Genomic DNA, 17,658 nt, shown 5'->3' on the forward strand with positions numbered 1-17,658 from the left:
AAACTTTTGCTGGATGCGGCGTTTCGCAAAAACGACGCATTTGCGACGTATTGCAGTTAACGCTAGTGTGAAAGTAGCCTTAGGCTACGTTCACATTTGCGTTGTGCGCCGCAGCGTCGGGCGCTGCAGCATCGCCGCATGCGTCATGCGCCCCTATATTTAACATGTGTGTTGCGTTTTGTGACGCATGCGTCTCTTTGGGCGCACGCGTCAGGGCGCAGAGGACGCAGCAAGTTGCATTTTTTTTGCTTCCAAAATCATGCAAAAAAAGGACGCATGCGTCACAAAACAATGCCGACGCAACACACAACAACGCAAATGTGAGCGTAGCCTAAGATGTAACGATGGGGAACCCCTATATCACAGAAGTCCTGGAAGCTGGGATATGAATAGCTGTTTGTGAGCTCACCACACTGTGCCTGTCTGTGATACAACTTTTATCTAATGTGTTTGGGGCCTTAAAGGGGTTGTCCACTACTAGGACAACTCCTTCTAGATCTAAATGTTTGGCCCTGCTAAAATAAAAAACCCCTATACTCACCTCCCATGCTGGCGCCATTACAGTGGTGTCAGCACTCACGGTCCCGGAGAAAGAAGCAGATTTCTCTGATATGAAATATGTTGCTTACTTTCATGTGTACTATTGATTTATGAAACTGATGAATAAAACACCAATGGAAAGGTTTGGATTTGTCAGTATTTGTATTTAGTCAGTAGTTGTTCCAGCACATTGGCCAAACAAATCATAATGAGATGTGAACAGCGCCTTATGGGGGAGAAGGGTTAGTTCTGTATCAGTTATGAGAATTGTGCAGACAGCATTGACTACGCTTGTAGGTAACACAAGAAGCCTTCTGTCTTTGATCTTGTTAATGTTGAACACATTCTTTTTTTGCTGGTGATACAGTAAAATCCTTTATCTCCAAGAACAAATATTGTTCTACAAGCAGACAAGATAATAGAAGTGCAGACAATATCCCGTCAGCGAAAAATAGAAATGTTGCTGAGTGTCCTCAGTCCTTGATACCTTCTAAGGCTACGTTCACATTTGCGTTGTGCGCCGCAGCGTCGGCGCCGCAACGCACAACGCAAACAAAAACGCAGCAAAACGCATGCACAACGCTGCGTTTTGCGCCGCATGCGTCCTTTTTTTCATTGATTTTGGACGCAGCAAAAATGCAACTTGCTGCGTCCTCTGCGCCCGGACGCGGGCGCCGCAGGGACGCATGCGGCGCAAAACGCAAGTGCGACGCATGTCCATGCGCCCCCATGTTAAATATAGGGGCGCATGACGCATGCGGCGACACTGCGGCGCCCGACGCTGCGGCGCCGACCGCAAATGTGAACGTAGATTAAAAATTAAGTGGTCAGTGTCCTCCCTTCATGAAATCTTATAAGAACCAATTGTCATTTCCTATCTCAGTAATGGGATATTACTCCGGAATTGACAGTGAAAGATCATTCCAGAAAGTGAAAGAAGCAGATTTCTGTGATAAGATTTATTTGCAAAGTTGCTTATTTTTATGTGAACTATTAAAACAATGATTACGCTTTACTGGCTAACTGACAAGGTGAAGACTTCTAGCCAGCTTTCCAGACTGCTCAGGTCTCTTCACCAGGCATAGTTTAGCACAATATCTAAAGGGTCACATATTTATACACAAAAGGTCACAGGAATAATGCATCAAATAAGACATCTGAAGAGGACTCTATTTTTTTTTTTCATTCTGCTGGCTAAATATACATTTTTCTAGAGCTGGATATACAGGTGGATCATCAGAGCTTGGAGTAGTAGATTCAGCTGAATATGGGAGCAGCACACAGGAATAGCAGAGTTGAGTAGGTCATCAGGCATCTTGTTGCAGGAATGTGGGTAGCACACAGGAATAGCAGAGTTGAGTAGGTCATCAGGCATCTTGTTGCAGGAATGTGGGTAGCACACAGGAATAGCAGGGTTGAATAGGTCATCAGGCACAGGAATAGCAGATAAGAGTAGGTTGGTCGATGCCTTGATTCAGCACAGTTGAGGGCATGGAGATCATCAGAAACATAAGGGTTGAGTTGGTAGTAGTTAGTGATGAGCGAGTATACTCGTTACTCGAGATTTCCTGAGCATGCTCGGGTGATCTTGAGTAACGAGAATACTCGCTCATCACTAGTAGTAGTAGCTGAATAGTGGATAGCGCTACTAACCAGACAGGTGGCTGGTGCAGAGCCAAGTTGGAAGTGTAGCCTAACAACTAGAAAGCACATGGTAGCAGCCTGCCCTACTAATACCTGAATACTCAGGCTGGGTCAGCCTTTAAAGACAATTAAGCTTAGTTTTTAAACACACTTACTGTAAACTGCATGGGAAACTGCTGCAGATCCGTGGTAAAAATCCGCAACGTGTGCACATGGCCTTAGCATTTATGGTTAATACAGACAACATTAAAGAGAACATTGGGAGGTGATGAAGCGCTAATACCTAATACCTTCTAGGGGTAAATCCTGATGACAGGTTTCCTTTAAAGGCCTTAAAAACACTTTTATACCCAAATATAAAAGTGTTCTAGGAGTGATACCTGTACCAATCACTTTAAAGAGGTGAAAGCTGGGGTTTCCAGAAACAAATGGAACCCGGTGATGGAACCTGGACTAGTGAGTAAATGACATTTCCTTTCGTTCATTCATATACATCAGCTAACGGGGCCTACTGTATGCAAAAATAAACAAGCCGCTTCTACTTGGTGTATATTTTGTTTACTGTGTATCTTATAGCAGACTGTACTTCCATAAATAGCAGAAAATAAGGGAAGGCAGTCGGGGTTATGCCAGTGGGACCTATACTTACTGTGTGGAGGACTATGGACACGGTTGGGAGGTAATACATCAGGGAATAATTATAAGTCTGATGTGTAGAAATATTAGCAGCATCCATAGATAGGTGCATACATTGCATTCAGCAGGACATAGATACAAGCAGTGCACTATGTTACTCCATGGCTCTTACTACTCACAGTTATGTGACTTCTGGCTAGACACTGTACTCCAGCCCTGTAAACAGACACTGTACAGGAATGCAGAGGGGGATCCTTGCTGCCCTTTAACCCACTAACTACAGTGCTGTGCTGTGCATGATATCACAGGGGGGGAGTGACAGGAGCACAGAGCTGCTGAGCTCACACATCTCCCATATCTGCAGGCTGAGCCTGGCACTGCTGCACTGTGCATGCTTCTAACTCAGCTCTGCTGCTTCTCTACACCTTTTATATTTAATTCTGCAACATGGCCACCAGGTTCCTGAGAAGCTTCAGCATCCTTGTGATGAGGCAAAGAAGACTGCCACCTGTCACCTACATGGGGAGCAGTGCAAGGAGGCTGCATTCAGAGGCTGGTAAGAGGCAGCTCTGTTCCTGCTTACTAGGGTTCTAATGTGTTATGTGTTTGTTATTGTTGCTGTTTTGACCTATAGGTTGAGTGTGGGAATAATTTGCACTGAGCATCTCTGCAATAAAACCCTTTCCCCTCTGCAGGTTCATGTAGTTATTGTACATGATGTGTCCCCAAAATGTATATTTACCTGCCCAGAACGGTACCAGGGGTTCTTATGTTTTGCTCATTTTGCAACATTGTAACAGAAATGTTATGTAAACATAAACATCCTTCTGAGATAGTCTCAGGCAGAGCTACACTCTATATACATTGGCTGGAAATTTCCACTGTCTTTGCACCATCTGTGGTCATTTCCAGGGAATTACATCCAGAAGGTTAATTAACCCAAAAGCCCTGTGGTTTTAATTAAGAAATGTCATGGTTGAAGAGATATCTCCTGCACTGATAACACTGGGGGGGCAGTATAATGAGGGATTACTTATCTTACCACATATTGATTCAGTATGGAAAGGTTTTTGCTTCTGCCAGTTTTAATCAAATAATCATATTATACGTAAGCAATCACATAAAACGTAGAATGATTCATGATAGTCATGGAATTTGTATTTCATACATGGATATAGCCTGATTTGCAATTCTGCAGGATGATACAGTCAGTATAGAGACAAATTGACCCTTCAGGCAATTAGGCATCAATCACCCTATGACCCAACCCTCCACCAAGAAACTGCAACCTGTAGCTCTGGTTTTTCCCTACACAGAGTTCTGATTCCTTTATCCAGAAAACTCAGCTATATGAACATAGAAACAGGTTTATGTGTATTTAATGATTCCAAAACACTCTAAATATTGATTTGATTGTAGAGAAAAATATCAACTTCCAAAATAGTCCATGAAATTATTGTTTAACTATTATCAATTCGTCTGAAGTTGTATATGTTCTTAAATGGGTTATCAACTACCTGGACAACCCCTTTTTAAATTAAGTAGCCGCCCTTGTAATATAACAACACCATATACTCACCTCCTGCACTGGCGCTGCTCCAGCGATCTTTGTTCCTGCTCTCCCAGGGCTTGCTTGACATTATTATGCCATGTGAGCCCTGCAGCCAAGCAGGGGCTGCTTTTGGGCTGTTTCTGCGCTCCTACTTCTTCCAATTGTCCGAGGTTCGCATCTTCAGATGAACTTCAACGAAGCAGAAGAAGTAAGAGCACAGCAGCAACTCATTAGTGGATTGGCTGCAGGGCTCACATGGCATAACAATGTCAAGTCAGCCCCGGGAGACCCAGAACCCACTTTGCTAGAGCACTGCCAGGTCAGTACATGGTGTTTTTATTTTACAAGGTCGACAACTTTTTTAAGTTTTGCATCATATATTGAACATAGCAAATGCTGATTATTGAACACTATTCATTTTAGGTTTTTTTAATGAATGAATTATAACTTTGGTGTTGATTAGTTTAATAATATATCTTCAGATCTTGATTATTATTATTATTATTATTATTATTATCTTGTTATCTGATACAGATCTTCAAGACTCCAATAAAGACATAGAGATAAATGGTCAAATTATCACAGCCACCTCTAGAGGGAACTTAGATGTTTTTTCGTGACTATTTATACATTAAAGGGAACCATTTGTAAACTTTTGGTTACAACTATTGACTATGATAGCTTCCACCTATTGTGTAGCTCTGGCTACATGGAGACTTTTTGCGTTTATTTTAAGCTGTTGAATGACCTTTTGTGTTACTTTTATGTTGTGTCACATTTTAACCAGGAAGGCAAAACATCACATAATATAATGTATGACTGAATGAAATGCCCCTGATTAAAGGGTTATTCCAGGTAAAAAGAAAGTGAGACCTATCCAAGAGATGGGTAATAACTTCTAGATGACCGCTGAGACTTCCACCGATTGCCAGAACGGGGCACTTTGTTTCCGGCTTGAATGAAGCTGCTTGGCATATGTCCGACCATTTTATCCATTCTCTACAGGATTGACAGAGAAAACCTTACTCAGCGTACATAGACTTGGATATAGTGCCTATGTCCATCGTAAGAAAATAATAGGAAAGGAAATCCAAACCCACAAAGATATGGCTGTGGTCAAAAATAAAACTTCAAGGAATAGGAAGACCGTAGTGAGATCTGTTACTTTGGGCCACACGCAACTCGGACTGGGGTGCCAATAACCAACTCCTGGACACCACTTTTCAGCTACATGCAAATGTGACATTATCCTCAATCACAAATGTATAAAACAATGAACGGGGTAGATTAATAAATGAATAAGATGCCGCCTTTGTCTGTACACAGTGATTCAAGTATATTGTGCCAAGTGCTGCTCATATAAGAGGGTTATGGCTCATTCTTGCACAGGGGCCCACCGCAGGATTCTCCTGTTCTCCGGTGGGCCAGTCCAAGCCTGCACACAAGGGTGACGATTTCTCTCTTAGCTTAATGAAGCATTTGGCTGCTAGTAACGGACGAACAAAGCTCACCAAAGACCGAGTGTGGGAAATAGCACCTGTAAAGTTATATGTGATATCCCGGGGATTTGTCATCAGACAATGTACGGACTGGGGCTGAAATTCAGCCCTGGCATTTGAAATCGCACAGGCCCATGCTGTCCCCGTCCCCAAGAACCAGATGTGATGTATCACTAATATAACCCTGGATGGAGGAAAGGAAGATTCACTACAAGACCAATATTTCTGATTATACCTGTGGCCTGCTGGGGTAAGTGACGAAGTCAGGGACTTTGTGCTCCATCACAACTCTTAACAGTATGGGTGTCTTGAGAACACTGATTCTGTTAATAAAGCAGCAGACAGGTCGGGTCATGACCAGACAGGCCCTTCTGGCATTTGCCAGAATTGCCAGATGGCCAGTCCAGCCCTGCATCAGAGCATAAGTTGTTAATACTTTCTGAATCCCGGCTGGGTAGGTGGCCATTCACAAGAAACTCCATTAACAGACCAATGAGAGCAGTCTCTACAAAATCGGTATATCCCATCATTGTAATTACCATACAAGACTGTAATAAGAACCCTCCTTGGTAGTAATTCCTTGCACGTCGTTGCTATTAATGCCCTTAGAATAGGTCTCCTGGGTGGTATTTATAGCCGGTGATCAGTGCTGGTTCTCATAATGTGCTATGACAGGATGTGTGGTTGATATGTCACCCTGAGCTTCAGACTGTGCCTGACCCGATAATGTTATCTGCGTCCTTGCTGCAAATATACAGACACTCAGCTGAAGAGCCTCCAACAAGACGTGACCTGAGCCGACTTCTACTAATTCCATCACTCCAGTCCTGTACAGCCGCATTCTTCACATGCAAAAGTAGACGTGTATTTTGGACTAAGTTTAAAAAATGAGAGGATTAGGAAAAAAGGTGTTTTTTTTTTTTGTTTTTTTTTTTATAAATCACAGAAATTCTTTTGAATGGGTCATGTTCTCAAGAAAGACACAAGTTGTCCAGCAGAGACTTGTTTCCCTCTTCTCATACAGAATGTTTCCACCCTCTGCCCAAAACTGATGCTCATTTCTCCATGATGGGCAGATGTTCCACCGATAGTGATGATCAATCTTGCAGCTATATTATTCGTGATTATTTTATGGCTACTAATAATTTCTCTTCTTACTTTTTTTTTTTTTTTCCAAAGGATTAGGATCACTTACAAGATATGACGAATCTGTCGTTTCCACTGACTGGCAAGAGAAACTCACCCCAGAGCAATACTATGTGACCAGGGAAAAAGGCACAGAACTGGTGAGCAGCTGGATGTATGAGTGTGCACAGTACATGGAAGGAATCTAGGAGCTTCACTATGGGGTTATAGAGGTTATAGACTGGTGATAACGGTACGTTATAGAATAATGACGTTATATCTGTCTGCCTAGCCTTTCAGTGGCATCTACCTGAACCACACAGAAGAAGGAACATACCACTGCGTGTGCTGCGACACTCCATTGTTCAGGTAATGTTATCTGAGGTGCGCCACATTTTTTGCAAAAGGCGTGCATACTTTAGGGACAATTGTGGCTCTTACAGGGCTTTTTTTTTTACAAGGGATGCCAGTCCTGGTTGGTCACATCTCAGTTGCTTCTGGTATAGTTGGCAGCGGTCCTGAATTGTCCTTTTTTTAAGTGATTCCCAGCAAATATTTGTCCAATTTATGCAACTGCAGTGGCTGCGGATTTTTTTTTCCCAATCGTCACCTTTTGAGCAGGTAACAGATCATGTCAATTAATCTCAACACTGGCACGCCATACTCCTATTTGGCACATGTAATGGTTATGAATATGCATTTCAGCACTCATCATGTTGAAAATCACGAAAATCACACTATTTTTACCCGACAACAGAAGAGATCCAAAATTATTAAACAGCAAATAGTTTTAGTGAAAAATATATAAAAATATTAAACAAATGTATAAGGGAATTCCTAAAAAAATGAACACAAAATGCACTCGGCATAGAACATATGGTGAACAAATAGGTACAAAGCATAGTTTCAGAATAAGGGTAATATTATAACTGCAGACAAAGGTCTATTACAAAATTCTGTGGTTCCCTTTTAAGGTGCCTGCCCAGACTCTAGATCGCCTCCCACCACCTTGCCCGAGGTGTAAGCAAAATAAAGGTTGATACAAATGACCTAATACTGGAGTAATCACCAAGGCACAGGAAAAAACAGGCTTTGTGTCCAACCACCCCGACGCGCGTTTCACCTAGCTTCTTTCCGAATCATACCAACAAGTGTGACAAGAAGTATACAGAACCTCCCACATATTCCAAACAATTGAGATCTTCCTAATGGCTTTTTGTGTTGATCAACCTGATTGCTCAGTATCCGCTATGCTGTACCCAAAATACAGAATTCAAGAAACAAAAGCCAAATCTATACATCTAACCAATACAAATACCAATTTGTAGAAACAAATATAAATATTTCAAAAACTTAAGTTCCTTCAATATATTTACTATACACTAAGGTGACCTCATTCAGAAGTGTCCTTACCATACCTACACCTGTATAATAAGGGAGTCACCTCTTTTTGGGGCCTGGGCCACAAAATGTACTCAAAGTTTGTTGCGTAAAGGCATTTTTTATATTAACAAAAATGTCACAAGAAGACAGGGTGAAACCGCGCTCAGGGGTGAGGGCTGCGTGGAAACGGGCGGCAAGTGGCTGGTATCTAGGTCCGGGGAGTCACCAAGCCCACAGCAACGTCAAGAATGCATATGTGAGTGTGCATAAACCTATAATACAGTGAGGTGCTTACCCAACATGTAGCTGCGTTTGTGGTTCCACTGAGGAGCCCAAAGGATTGCCCGGATCGGCGACCGCTGTAGCACTTGTTGCGGCGTCGGTGGGAGGTTTGGGAGCGGGACGGAATGTGGCAACTAGCGTGATACCTGGCAGCCCCGGCCGAAGGCGTCCCTGGTAACCGCGAGGAAAAAGATGGCTGCTAGCGCCGGCTCGCAGGTGCCTGTACAGTGATGTCACTAGAGGTACGGAGCGGCGTCGGGGCCAAAAAGGAACGACTAACCAACGCGTTTCGAAGGTGCTCGGCCTTCTTCATCAGGGTTACCGTATGTCATTCCATTTTCTCCCTATATACGCTGCAGTTAGATTATTAACCCGCCCACAGCCCGCCTACCCACACAACTCCTTTGGGTATGCTGCGTGTATTCGTCGATGTTAAAGTGGGCTCAGTTCTGCACACCAAATGTGTGTTGATTATTACATCTGGGATATGACTGATTTAAGTCACTGAAAATGGACTTCCATATTAATGAGTGGCCGAGTGTTTACAATTAAAATTAAATACTTTATTAGAGCTACAAAATTAAAACCTGAACAGTATGTGTTACGTATGAAGTGAGAGGATAGTTCTGCTTGTTTAAAAGAATATTGCACTTAGACAGTTATGAAAACAGTGCTACAGCGGTCGCCGATCCGGGCAATCCTTTGGGCTCCTCAGTGGAACCACAAACGCAGCTACATGTTGGGTAAGCACCTCACTGTATTATAGGTTTATGCACACTCACATATGCATTCTTGACGTTGCTGTGGGCTTGGTGACTCCCCGGACCTTGATACCAGCCACTTGCCGCCCATTTCCACGCAGCCCTCACCCCTGAGCGCGGTTTTACCCTGTCTTCTTGTGACATTTTTGTTAACATTTTCTTCCCAGGATAGGCACAGATCCTGTTTTGTGTCTCCAGCAGCTAGGGGTGCCCATTCTACTGCCAGTTCTTCCTGTCACCACCTTTTGCCCTCAAGTGTGGTGAGCGCCAGTGTGTTGTTTATTTCCTGTATCCATTTTTTATATTACCTTTCTGTGTAGGACATAGTCCATGGAAGTGTTCCTTAATGTGTCTAATCCCCAAAAAATACAACATATAGCTCACAAGTACTGGTTGATTGTGGGAGAGGCAAAAGAAGGTGCAGGAGCGGAAATACCACAAGTGCAGACTGTGTAGGAACAAGCAGGTAGAAGTCTTACTTGCAGCCTAATTTCTTCCTTCTGTCTATTAGTCATTATGTTAGGGGCTCAGATAATGATTTTCATAGTTTAAGATTATTTGAGTTTTGCTAGATAAAGATAGTGGGGAGCTCTATGATGAGCAGTGGGCCGTATATTGTTCTTGGAGGCAGCTTCTTTCATAATAAATACCACTTTGCGCATTAAACAGTCTTTTGAGACAATCAATCCTCCTGCGTCCACAAGCAGTATAAGTCGGTATTGTATTCCAATAATGATGCTCTCCTCTTACTTTGCTGTGTCAAGTATTTCCATCTGCATAGAACATCTCAAAGATTAATTGAACAGTCGGACAAGTTGTTTCCTAGAAGGATTTAATTATTCTAGCAAAAAACGGCATGTAAATATGTAATAAAAATCCTATGCGGCGCACCAGCTATTGCCCAACTCTGGGTTTCGTCTGTTTGCTTTTTCCTGGGGCAAGCTGTGCATGTGTCACGCACAGTGTGGGAAGACTAAGTGCAACATGAAGGGATGAGAGGACACTGTGGAAAGGGTGAGTGTAGACCCCTAGGCAGATCTGATAGCACCTTACCTGCCCTACTATCCCTAAATTGGTTCCTCACCAATCGCCGAGCAGGAAACCTAAGCCCTGTATCTCCCTAGAGCTAGGCCCTGGATAGGGAGGGGGTGTCATGCACAGTGTAGAAAAGACTAAGTGCAACACAAAGGGATGAGGGGAAGGGAGACCAACTCTAGGGAAGGAGAGGATCGGGGTCCCCTAGGCAGATCTAAAGTCACCCTGTCTGATCTAAATGTCCCTATATAGGTTCTGCACCTATCACCAAGCAGGAACCTAATCCCTACCTGACCCTGGCAATAAGTTCTGCTTAGGGAAGGACGGGGTAGGCACTAGTCAATCTCCACTACAACTAAAGACAGCTGGGATAGACAAACAAGGGGAACACTTATTTTGAGTAGACTCAGAGAGGTAACACAGACGTCCTCCAGGAGCACCAAAGAGAAAGATAGCTGACTGCTATAGCTCCAAGCCTCAACAGGGGAAAATGGAAATATCATTGGCGATTCCCAAAAGAAGATAGGAAGTCTATAAATACCCAGTCCGGGTGTGTCAATTAGAGCCGAGGAGAGGTTTCCACTGGGTCCAATAGTCATAAGGACTAGAGAGTTGTCTACAAAGCCAACCACAGAGACCTTCTGCAGCCAGATGCTGTGCGACTGTCTGCAGACTCAGACTCGGACACACCCGTGACAGCATGTTGTCTTTCCTCTGACCGTATATCATCAAGCATACATCCACAATTCAAATGACATCAATACCTATGCAAACTGGCTATAAATTCCAAAATACTGAATCACTAAATAACTGAATCACAACCAATTTGGCCACTATTAAAGCTCCTTGGGTTTTTTTTACCCAAATTTCTAATGTACAAATTATGGCAGTGATGTACTGATGCATCCTTTACTCTGAAAGCTAGGTGACAATTATGTTGGGAGCAGTAGCTGTGCCTATATTTGCAAGAAACAGATAAAGAACAGAAGAAGAATTGACATACGCGTATACCAGAGTGCAAAGCATGTAAAGATACTATTAGCAATCACACATAAATATAGAAATGTTTCAGGAGATTCTCAAAATTGGATTTAAGTGACATGAAGTGGTGATCATATGGGGAACTGACATTTTCCAGACTTACTTTTAGTAATCCCATAAGAATTACGGTACTCCGCAGCCTGCAATAGTTGACAATAGAGGACAGTAGTTTGGATAATGCTCTGTTTACACAGCTGTCACAGGTTTCATCTGTCACATGGATTTTGCGTTGATTGAAATTGGATCCTTTTGGATCTCAATGACTTATAATGTGTTGCATTCTTTTTTTTCAATAATAGAAACTTTATAGAATAGAGCTATTGTGAACAGTCTTAAATAAGATAGCAAAGCAACAACAGGTAATCATTAGGCTTACTGTTCTTTTTAGGATACATGTTATTTTAAATATCAGACGACAGGCTCAATTTTGGTCCATTTACACTGCAAGATAATCCTGAAGTACTGTTCCTTGGAATGCTCATGTCTTGATAATCTTGCAGTTTAATTAAAAAGACTGCCGATCCCCCAACAAGTGAGCATGCAAATCGCCTAAAATGGCTGACATCATTTTACACATTGGAAAAATTTGTGTTACCCAGAGAAGGATCACATGACGTTGGGCAGGGTGATAGGGGGAAGGAGGTGTCTTTCATTCCCCATAATGCCTAGCAGCATTCACATCATAGGGTGTAGGACTGCAAATCAAGAGGGAGACACAGCGGTAAATCACATGACTCATCTGCCCCACCCTACTCACTGTGGTCACCGGGTGGCTTCTCCTTGTGTCAGGCTGTCTCACTGAGTTTGCCTCTTGCAGCACTCCTCAGCACTGCAGCATCTGCATGTTATTTTTATTTGGCTTTATGATTACGCTTTTGTTTCGCCCTCCTGTACCTCCTACCTGCGCCCCTGACCATCCAATCAGCTGCTGCAGTCCCGGGGACTGCCCTGGAGTGGTACCTGGTGTCTACTGGCAGCCCAGCATCACCTCACCATCACAGGTCTTAGTCAAGACCGATAGACATTTAGTCACGCCCCTCCAGGGTAAGCCCAGGCCGTGGCGCACAGGGTCCACACCCACCAGCGTGACAGAGGGACTGTAATAGCTTGTAGTAAAACAGAAGCAAAGAATGCAGCGGCCATTTTGGAGTGAATCTGGATGGTGAGAAGACATTAAAGATCACAGCTTAGCCATAGAGATAGGGAGAAAGTCGTACAACACTGAATAAACATTACAGATAGTGAGTGTGTGACAGCATAGTAATAAAGAAGATTACTGCGTGAGGAAAAGAGAATACTACAGATTTAATAGGGAGTTTGTCATGGGAATTTCAAGTGAAGATTCAGCAAAGCTGGTGAGTTCGAATTTCAAAATATTCACTCATCTCTAGTAATAACGCATGGAAAACATCTGTCTTAAGTAAATGTGCCCCTGCACCTATTAAATCCTTAGTAATATTCCTAAGGCATAAAATAACAGCCACATTGAAGAAACCTGAAGCTGTTGTTTGAATTATTAGCTGAATATCAGATTCTTCCATAGAACGTGTGATTTGATTCTTCTGCTGGTTCTTTCTTCTCTCTCGTAGTTCAAAGACAAAGTATAATTCTGGGACAGGCTGGCCCTCCTTTTGGGAAGCCTATTGCACCAACGGCAATGATGAAAGAAGCACAAATGTCTTACAGAGGCCGGACAACTCCTTAGGTTGTGCAGGAACAGAAGTTATTTGCAAGGAGGTAACTCTGACATAATAGACCTACTGTATATAGAGGTTCAAAGGGGTTTTCAATGAGGACACCTCCTGTCCATATTTCCAATTAGAGAATATGGAGTTTTTAGAAGGGATTCTTATCTTAGAATCTACTTACCGTATATACTCGAGTATAAGCCGACCCGAGTATAAGCCGAGACCCCTAATTTTGCCACAAACAGCTGAGAAAATTTAATGACTCGAGTATAAGCCTAGGGTGGGAAATGCAGCAGCTACTGGAAAATTTCAAAAATAAAAATAGATACCAATAAAAGTAAATTAATTGAGACATCAGTAGGTTAAGTGTTTTTGAATATCCATATTGAATCAGGAGCCCCATATAATGCTCCATAAAGTTCATGATGGGCCCCATAAGATGCTCCATAATAAAATATGCCCCTTATAATGCTCCATAAAGTTTATGATGGCCCTATAAGATGCTCCATAATAAAATATGCCCCATATAATGCCTCACAAAGGTTAATTATGGCCCCATAAGATGCTCCATAGAAACATTTGCCCCATACAATGCTGCATAAAGGCTGATTATGGCCCCATAAGATGCTCCATAGAAAAATTTGCCCCATATGTTGCTGCTGCGATTAAAAAAAATGACATACCTCTTGTCCTGAGCAGGCGGGGACACCGACACTTGCGATTTTCACCTGTCCCCGTTCCACCGCCACGCGCCGCTCTGTCTTCCGTCTCTCTGCAGTGACTGTTCAGGCAGAGGGTGCACACTAAACACATCATCGCACCCTCTGACCTGAACGCCACAGCCAGAGAATGTGGAAGACGGAGCGGCGCGCGGCGGTGGAACGGGGACAGGTGAATATCGCATGGCTCACCCTCCCCCGTTATACTCACCGTCCTGGTGCGGTCCCTGCTTCTCCGATGCGATGATCTCTGATGCAGGCAGCTTGTTCCTGTGTTCAGTGGTCACTGGTACCGCTCATTAAAGTAATGAATATGTGCTCCACCCCTATGGGAGTGGAGTAGCGCCCATATTCATTACTTTAATGAGCGGTACCCCGTGACGCGCTGACCCCTTGGGACAATGACTCGAGTATAAGCCGAGAGGGGCACTTTCCGCCTAAAAAAATGGGCTGAAAATCTCAGCCTATACTCGAGTATATACGGTATATCTTTGTGGCTGTCCAAATCTTCCTTGGAAATTACAGCTGATCTCCAGGGATTTCATCTGTCGGATGCACAGGGTTCATCTTATATCTAGTAGGTCCTCATTTTCAAAAATAGGTTGTGCTAATGGGATAACTCCTCAAATGGAAAACTATATGAATCTCATTTATAGATTTTTCTCTTTTTGCTTTTTTTGTGTGTGACCGACTTATTTATCTTTATTTTTTACAGTGTGATGCTCACCTTGGTCACGTGTTCGATGATGGTCCCGAACCTTCTGGTCAGAGATTCTGTATCAACAGTATTGCACTCAGCTTCAAACCAAGTTAAATTTGAGCATATTTATAGGGAGATAAAGGAGTTAAAGGGAGTATCCAGCACTTAAATATTGGTAGCATAGGCCATTAATATTTGATCAATGAGCATCTTCCCCCATGGATCAAATATTGTTAGGTCATTGATATTATACTCCTGTAAAAAACCCTTTAATAATTTTTTTCAGTAACTTTTTTGCCTTTTTTATTTATGGGTAAACCATAATTTTGTCTTTTTTTTACTTTTTGTTGTGTACTATGTGTTTTGTGACAAGATGCCTTCAAAAGTATTATACATTTCCTATTGTGCCGGTTGTCCCAGTTTGTGAACTAAGTGGAGTTTAATATTGTCTGGAATTTATTAACAGATTATATATTGCAGATTAGCTCTCCTCTAGAAGATAGAACTTTATCTATCTAGGTAGCTATCCTATAAGTCAATGTCTAATGCTATAAAGCAGAGCCGTAACCAGATTTCACGATAAACACTGCTGTATTTACTTTGTGAGCACGTGTCTCTGTTCTTGGTCACTTGACAGCTTAAAATAATACTTCCATAGACAGCCTTTGTGCTAGCTACCCTAACTGCCAGGTCCCAGGCGAGCCTTGACCTGCACATGGATGTGGACTTATACAGGGACCCTGGATGGAGTCCTTGGAGTAGCCGCTGTCTGGAGGAGCGGGCTGGCAGGCATGGTCAGGTTGCCGGGTCAAGGCGAGAAAGACAAGGAACCGAATTGTAAGTCAGGAGAAGCGTCAGTAAACTGGTCAAGGTCAGAACAAGACTCATACAAGCAAAGCAGGAGCAGGCGGTAGATGTAAACCAGTACTAATATAAAATAATTGGCAACTCCCAGCAGGAAGATGGAAATTTTAATAGGGTGTGGTGCCGTCGCGTTGGCCAAAGTAGAGAGCTGATTACTCCAGCAGGACAGCACCCATATATCCATGTTGCCAAACTGGATAGCGCTACTGGTCAAGCCACCCTAAACTCTGTGGCTGGACAGATATTGGCACCTTCCGGAACTTCTGATCCTGATGCCACCTCTGTATATACACACACAAATACACATATGCAATATATAAAAGGAAATATGACCCTTTGATAATCCATGTCAGAATGGCTGTATAATCCTTAAACACAATCTATAAATCCTAACTCGTTCTAAAATGACTGACAGCTCCTCACTGTCCCTCTGCGCTGCTAAGATCTCACGCTGCTCAGTACGATCTGTGCTCATGAAAATAGTCAACATAATGTTAGGATTATACAGCCATTCTGACTTGGATTTTCGAAGTAAATATATCAGTCTAATCTGGTCTAAAATATCTATCTATGTAGTTTGCCTTGTAAAATCTGGAAACAGATCTGCTTTAATGAGCCTTGCAAAAAGGATGATATAAGCTAAACTCAAGTCCTCTCAATGAGGAACCTATCTGTAGACAGTTGTTTATGGGATCTTTCCCGCCATTGGTGAAGAGGAATGTACTGGATGGCTGGCGGAGAGGCCTTTGACTTGGGCCACAGGGATTGCAATGTTGGGTGGCACTAGAGAGATGGTTTTCTTTCTATTGGAGGAGATCTAATTTGTATATCTGTTTTCCCAGGGAGCATTGCCTAGTCTAAATGACTTCCTAAGCCAGCTGGTTATCTGCAAAAGGAGTAATATTACCACTCAAGACTAGAGATTGTAGCCCAAAGAAGAGAAGCCAAAGAAACTGTATATCTTCTGCTCAGTAGTTCCAGATACTTTGTATCTATCAGCTATTATAATCATAACTCTATTGAAAATCTGAAAGTTAGTTATGACTCCAGTAATCTCCAATATTCTGCTTCTTCCTAACAACTCCTGCATTCAATTGATTTCCAACGTATCATTTTTTTATTCAGTGCCCTATGTGCAGAGATATTGCACAATACAATCCAATGCTTTTAGAGTTGTCATCATTAAAACGTCATTATTAAACACTAAAAGTCATTTTATGTTAAATGTATTTTTATTACAGTATTTGTAATGTTTTTTTCAATTTTCCATATCTCTATATTTTAAGAAAACAATGAATTCTAGCTAGACTGATACTTCCTGTTATGACTTGACTTTTCAGCAGTCTCATTATCATAAGAGACAGCACTACAAGGTAAGGTAGCAATATATATATATATATACACTCACTGGCCACTTTATTAGGTACACCTGTCTGTTGTGAATTTGGATTCTGGGCTCCCCCGGTGGCTACTGGTGGAATTGAACTGGTGTCTTCATCTTCTCTGTTCACCTGTTCCCATCAAGATGTGGGAGTCGCTATATAACCTTGCTGCTTTGTTAGTTGCTTGCCGGTCAACAATGTTATCAGAAGCCTCTCTGTGCTTGTTCCTGCTCCTAGACAACTACTAGATAAGTTGGACTCTTGTCCATGTTTGTTTTTGCATTTTTGTTCCAGTTCACAGCTGTAGTTTCGTTACTGTGTCTGGAAAGCTCTTGTGAACAGGAATTGCCACTCTGGTGTTATGAGTTAATGCCAGAGTTTTAAAGTAATTTCTGGATGGTGTTTTGATAGGGTTTTTAGCTGACCATGAAAGTGTTCTTTCTGTCTTCTGCTATGTAGTAAGTGGACCTCAAATTTGCTAAACCTATTTTCATACTACGTTTTGTTATTTCATCTTAATTCACCGCCAATACATGTGGGGGGCCTCTGTCTCCTTTCGGGGTATTTCTCTAGAGGTGAGCTAGGACATATTTTCCTCTGCTAGCATTATTTAGTCCTCCGGCTGGTGCTGGGCATCTAGAATCAACGTAGGCATGCTACCCGGCCACTGCTAGTTGTGTGTTAGGTTTAGTTCATGGTCAGCTCAGTTCCCATCTTCCAAGAGCTAGTTCCTATATATGCTGATGCTATGTTCTCTTGCCATTGAGATCATAACAGTTTGACCGGCCCACAAAGTGTTAATTGTTT

General features: G+C 42.5%; 1 protein-coding gene across 1 annotated transcript; it reads left to right on the forward strand.

The window, feature by feature from the left end:
• Positions 1-3,127: 3,127 nt before the first annotated feature.
• MSRB2 (methionine sulfoxide reductase B2) lies at positions 3,128-16,681 on the forward strand. Its single transcript, XM_077268360.1, has 5 exons — positions 3,128-3,376; positions 7,051-7,157; positions 7,289-7,365; positions 13,088-13,235; positions 14,621-16,681. Exons 1-5 carry the CDS (start codon positions 3,268-3,270, stop codon positions 14,717-14,719), a joined length of 540 nt encoding a protein of 179 aa, XP_077124475.1. The 5' UTR covers positions 3,128-3,267; the 3' UTR covers positions 14,720-16,681.
• The last annotated feature ends 977 nt before the right edge of the window (positions 16,682-17,658 follow it).

Source organism: Ranitomeya variabilis, chromosome 6 (assembly GCF_051348905.1).
Source record: "Ranitomeya variabilis isolate aRanVar5 chromosome 6, aRanVar5.hap1, whole genome shotgun sequence".
NCBI lineage: Eukaryota > Metazoa > Chordata > Amphibia > Anura > Dendrobatidae > Ranitomeya > Ranitomeya variabilis.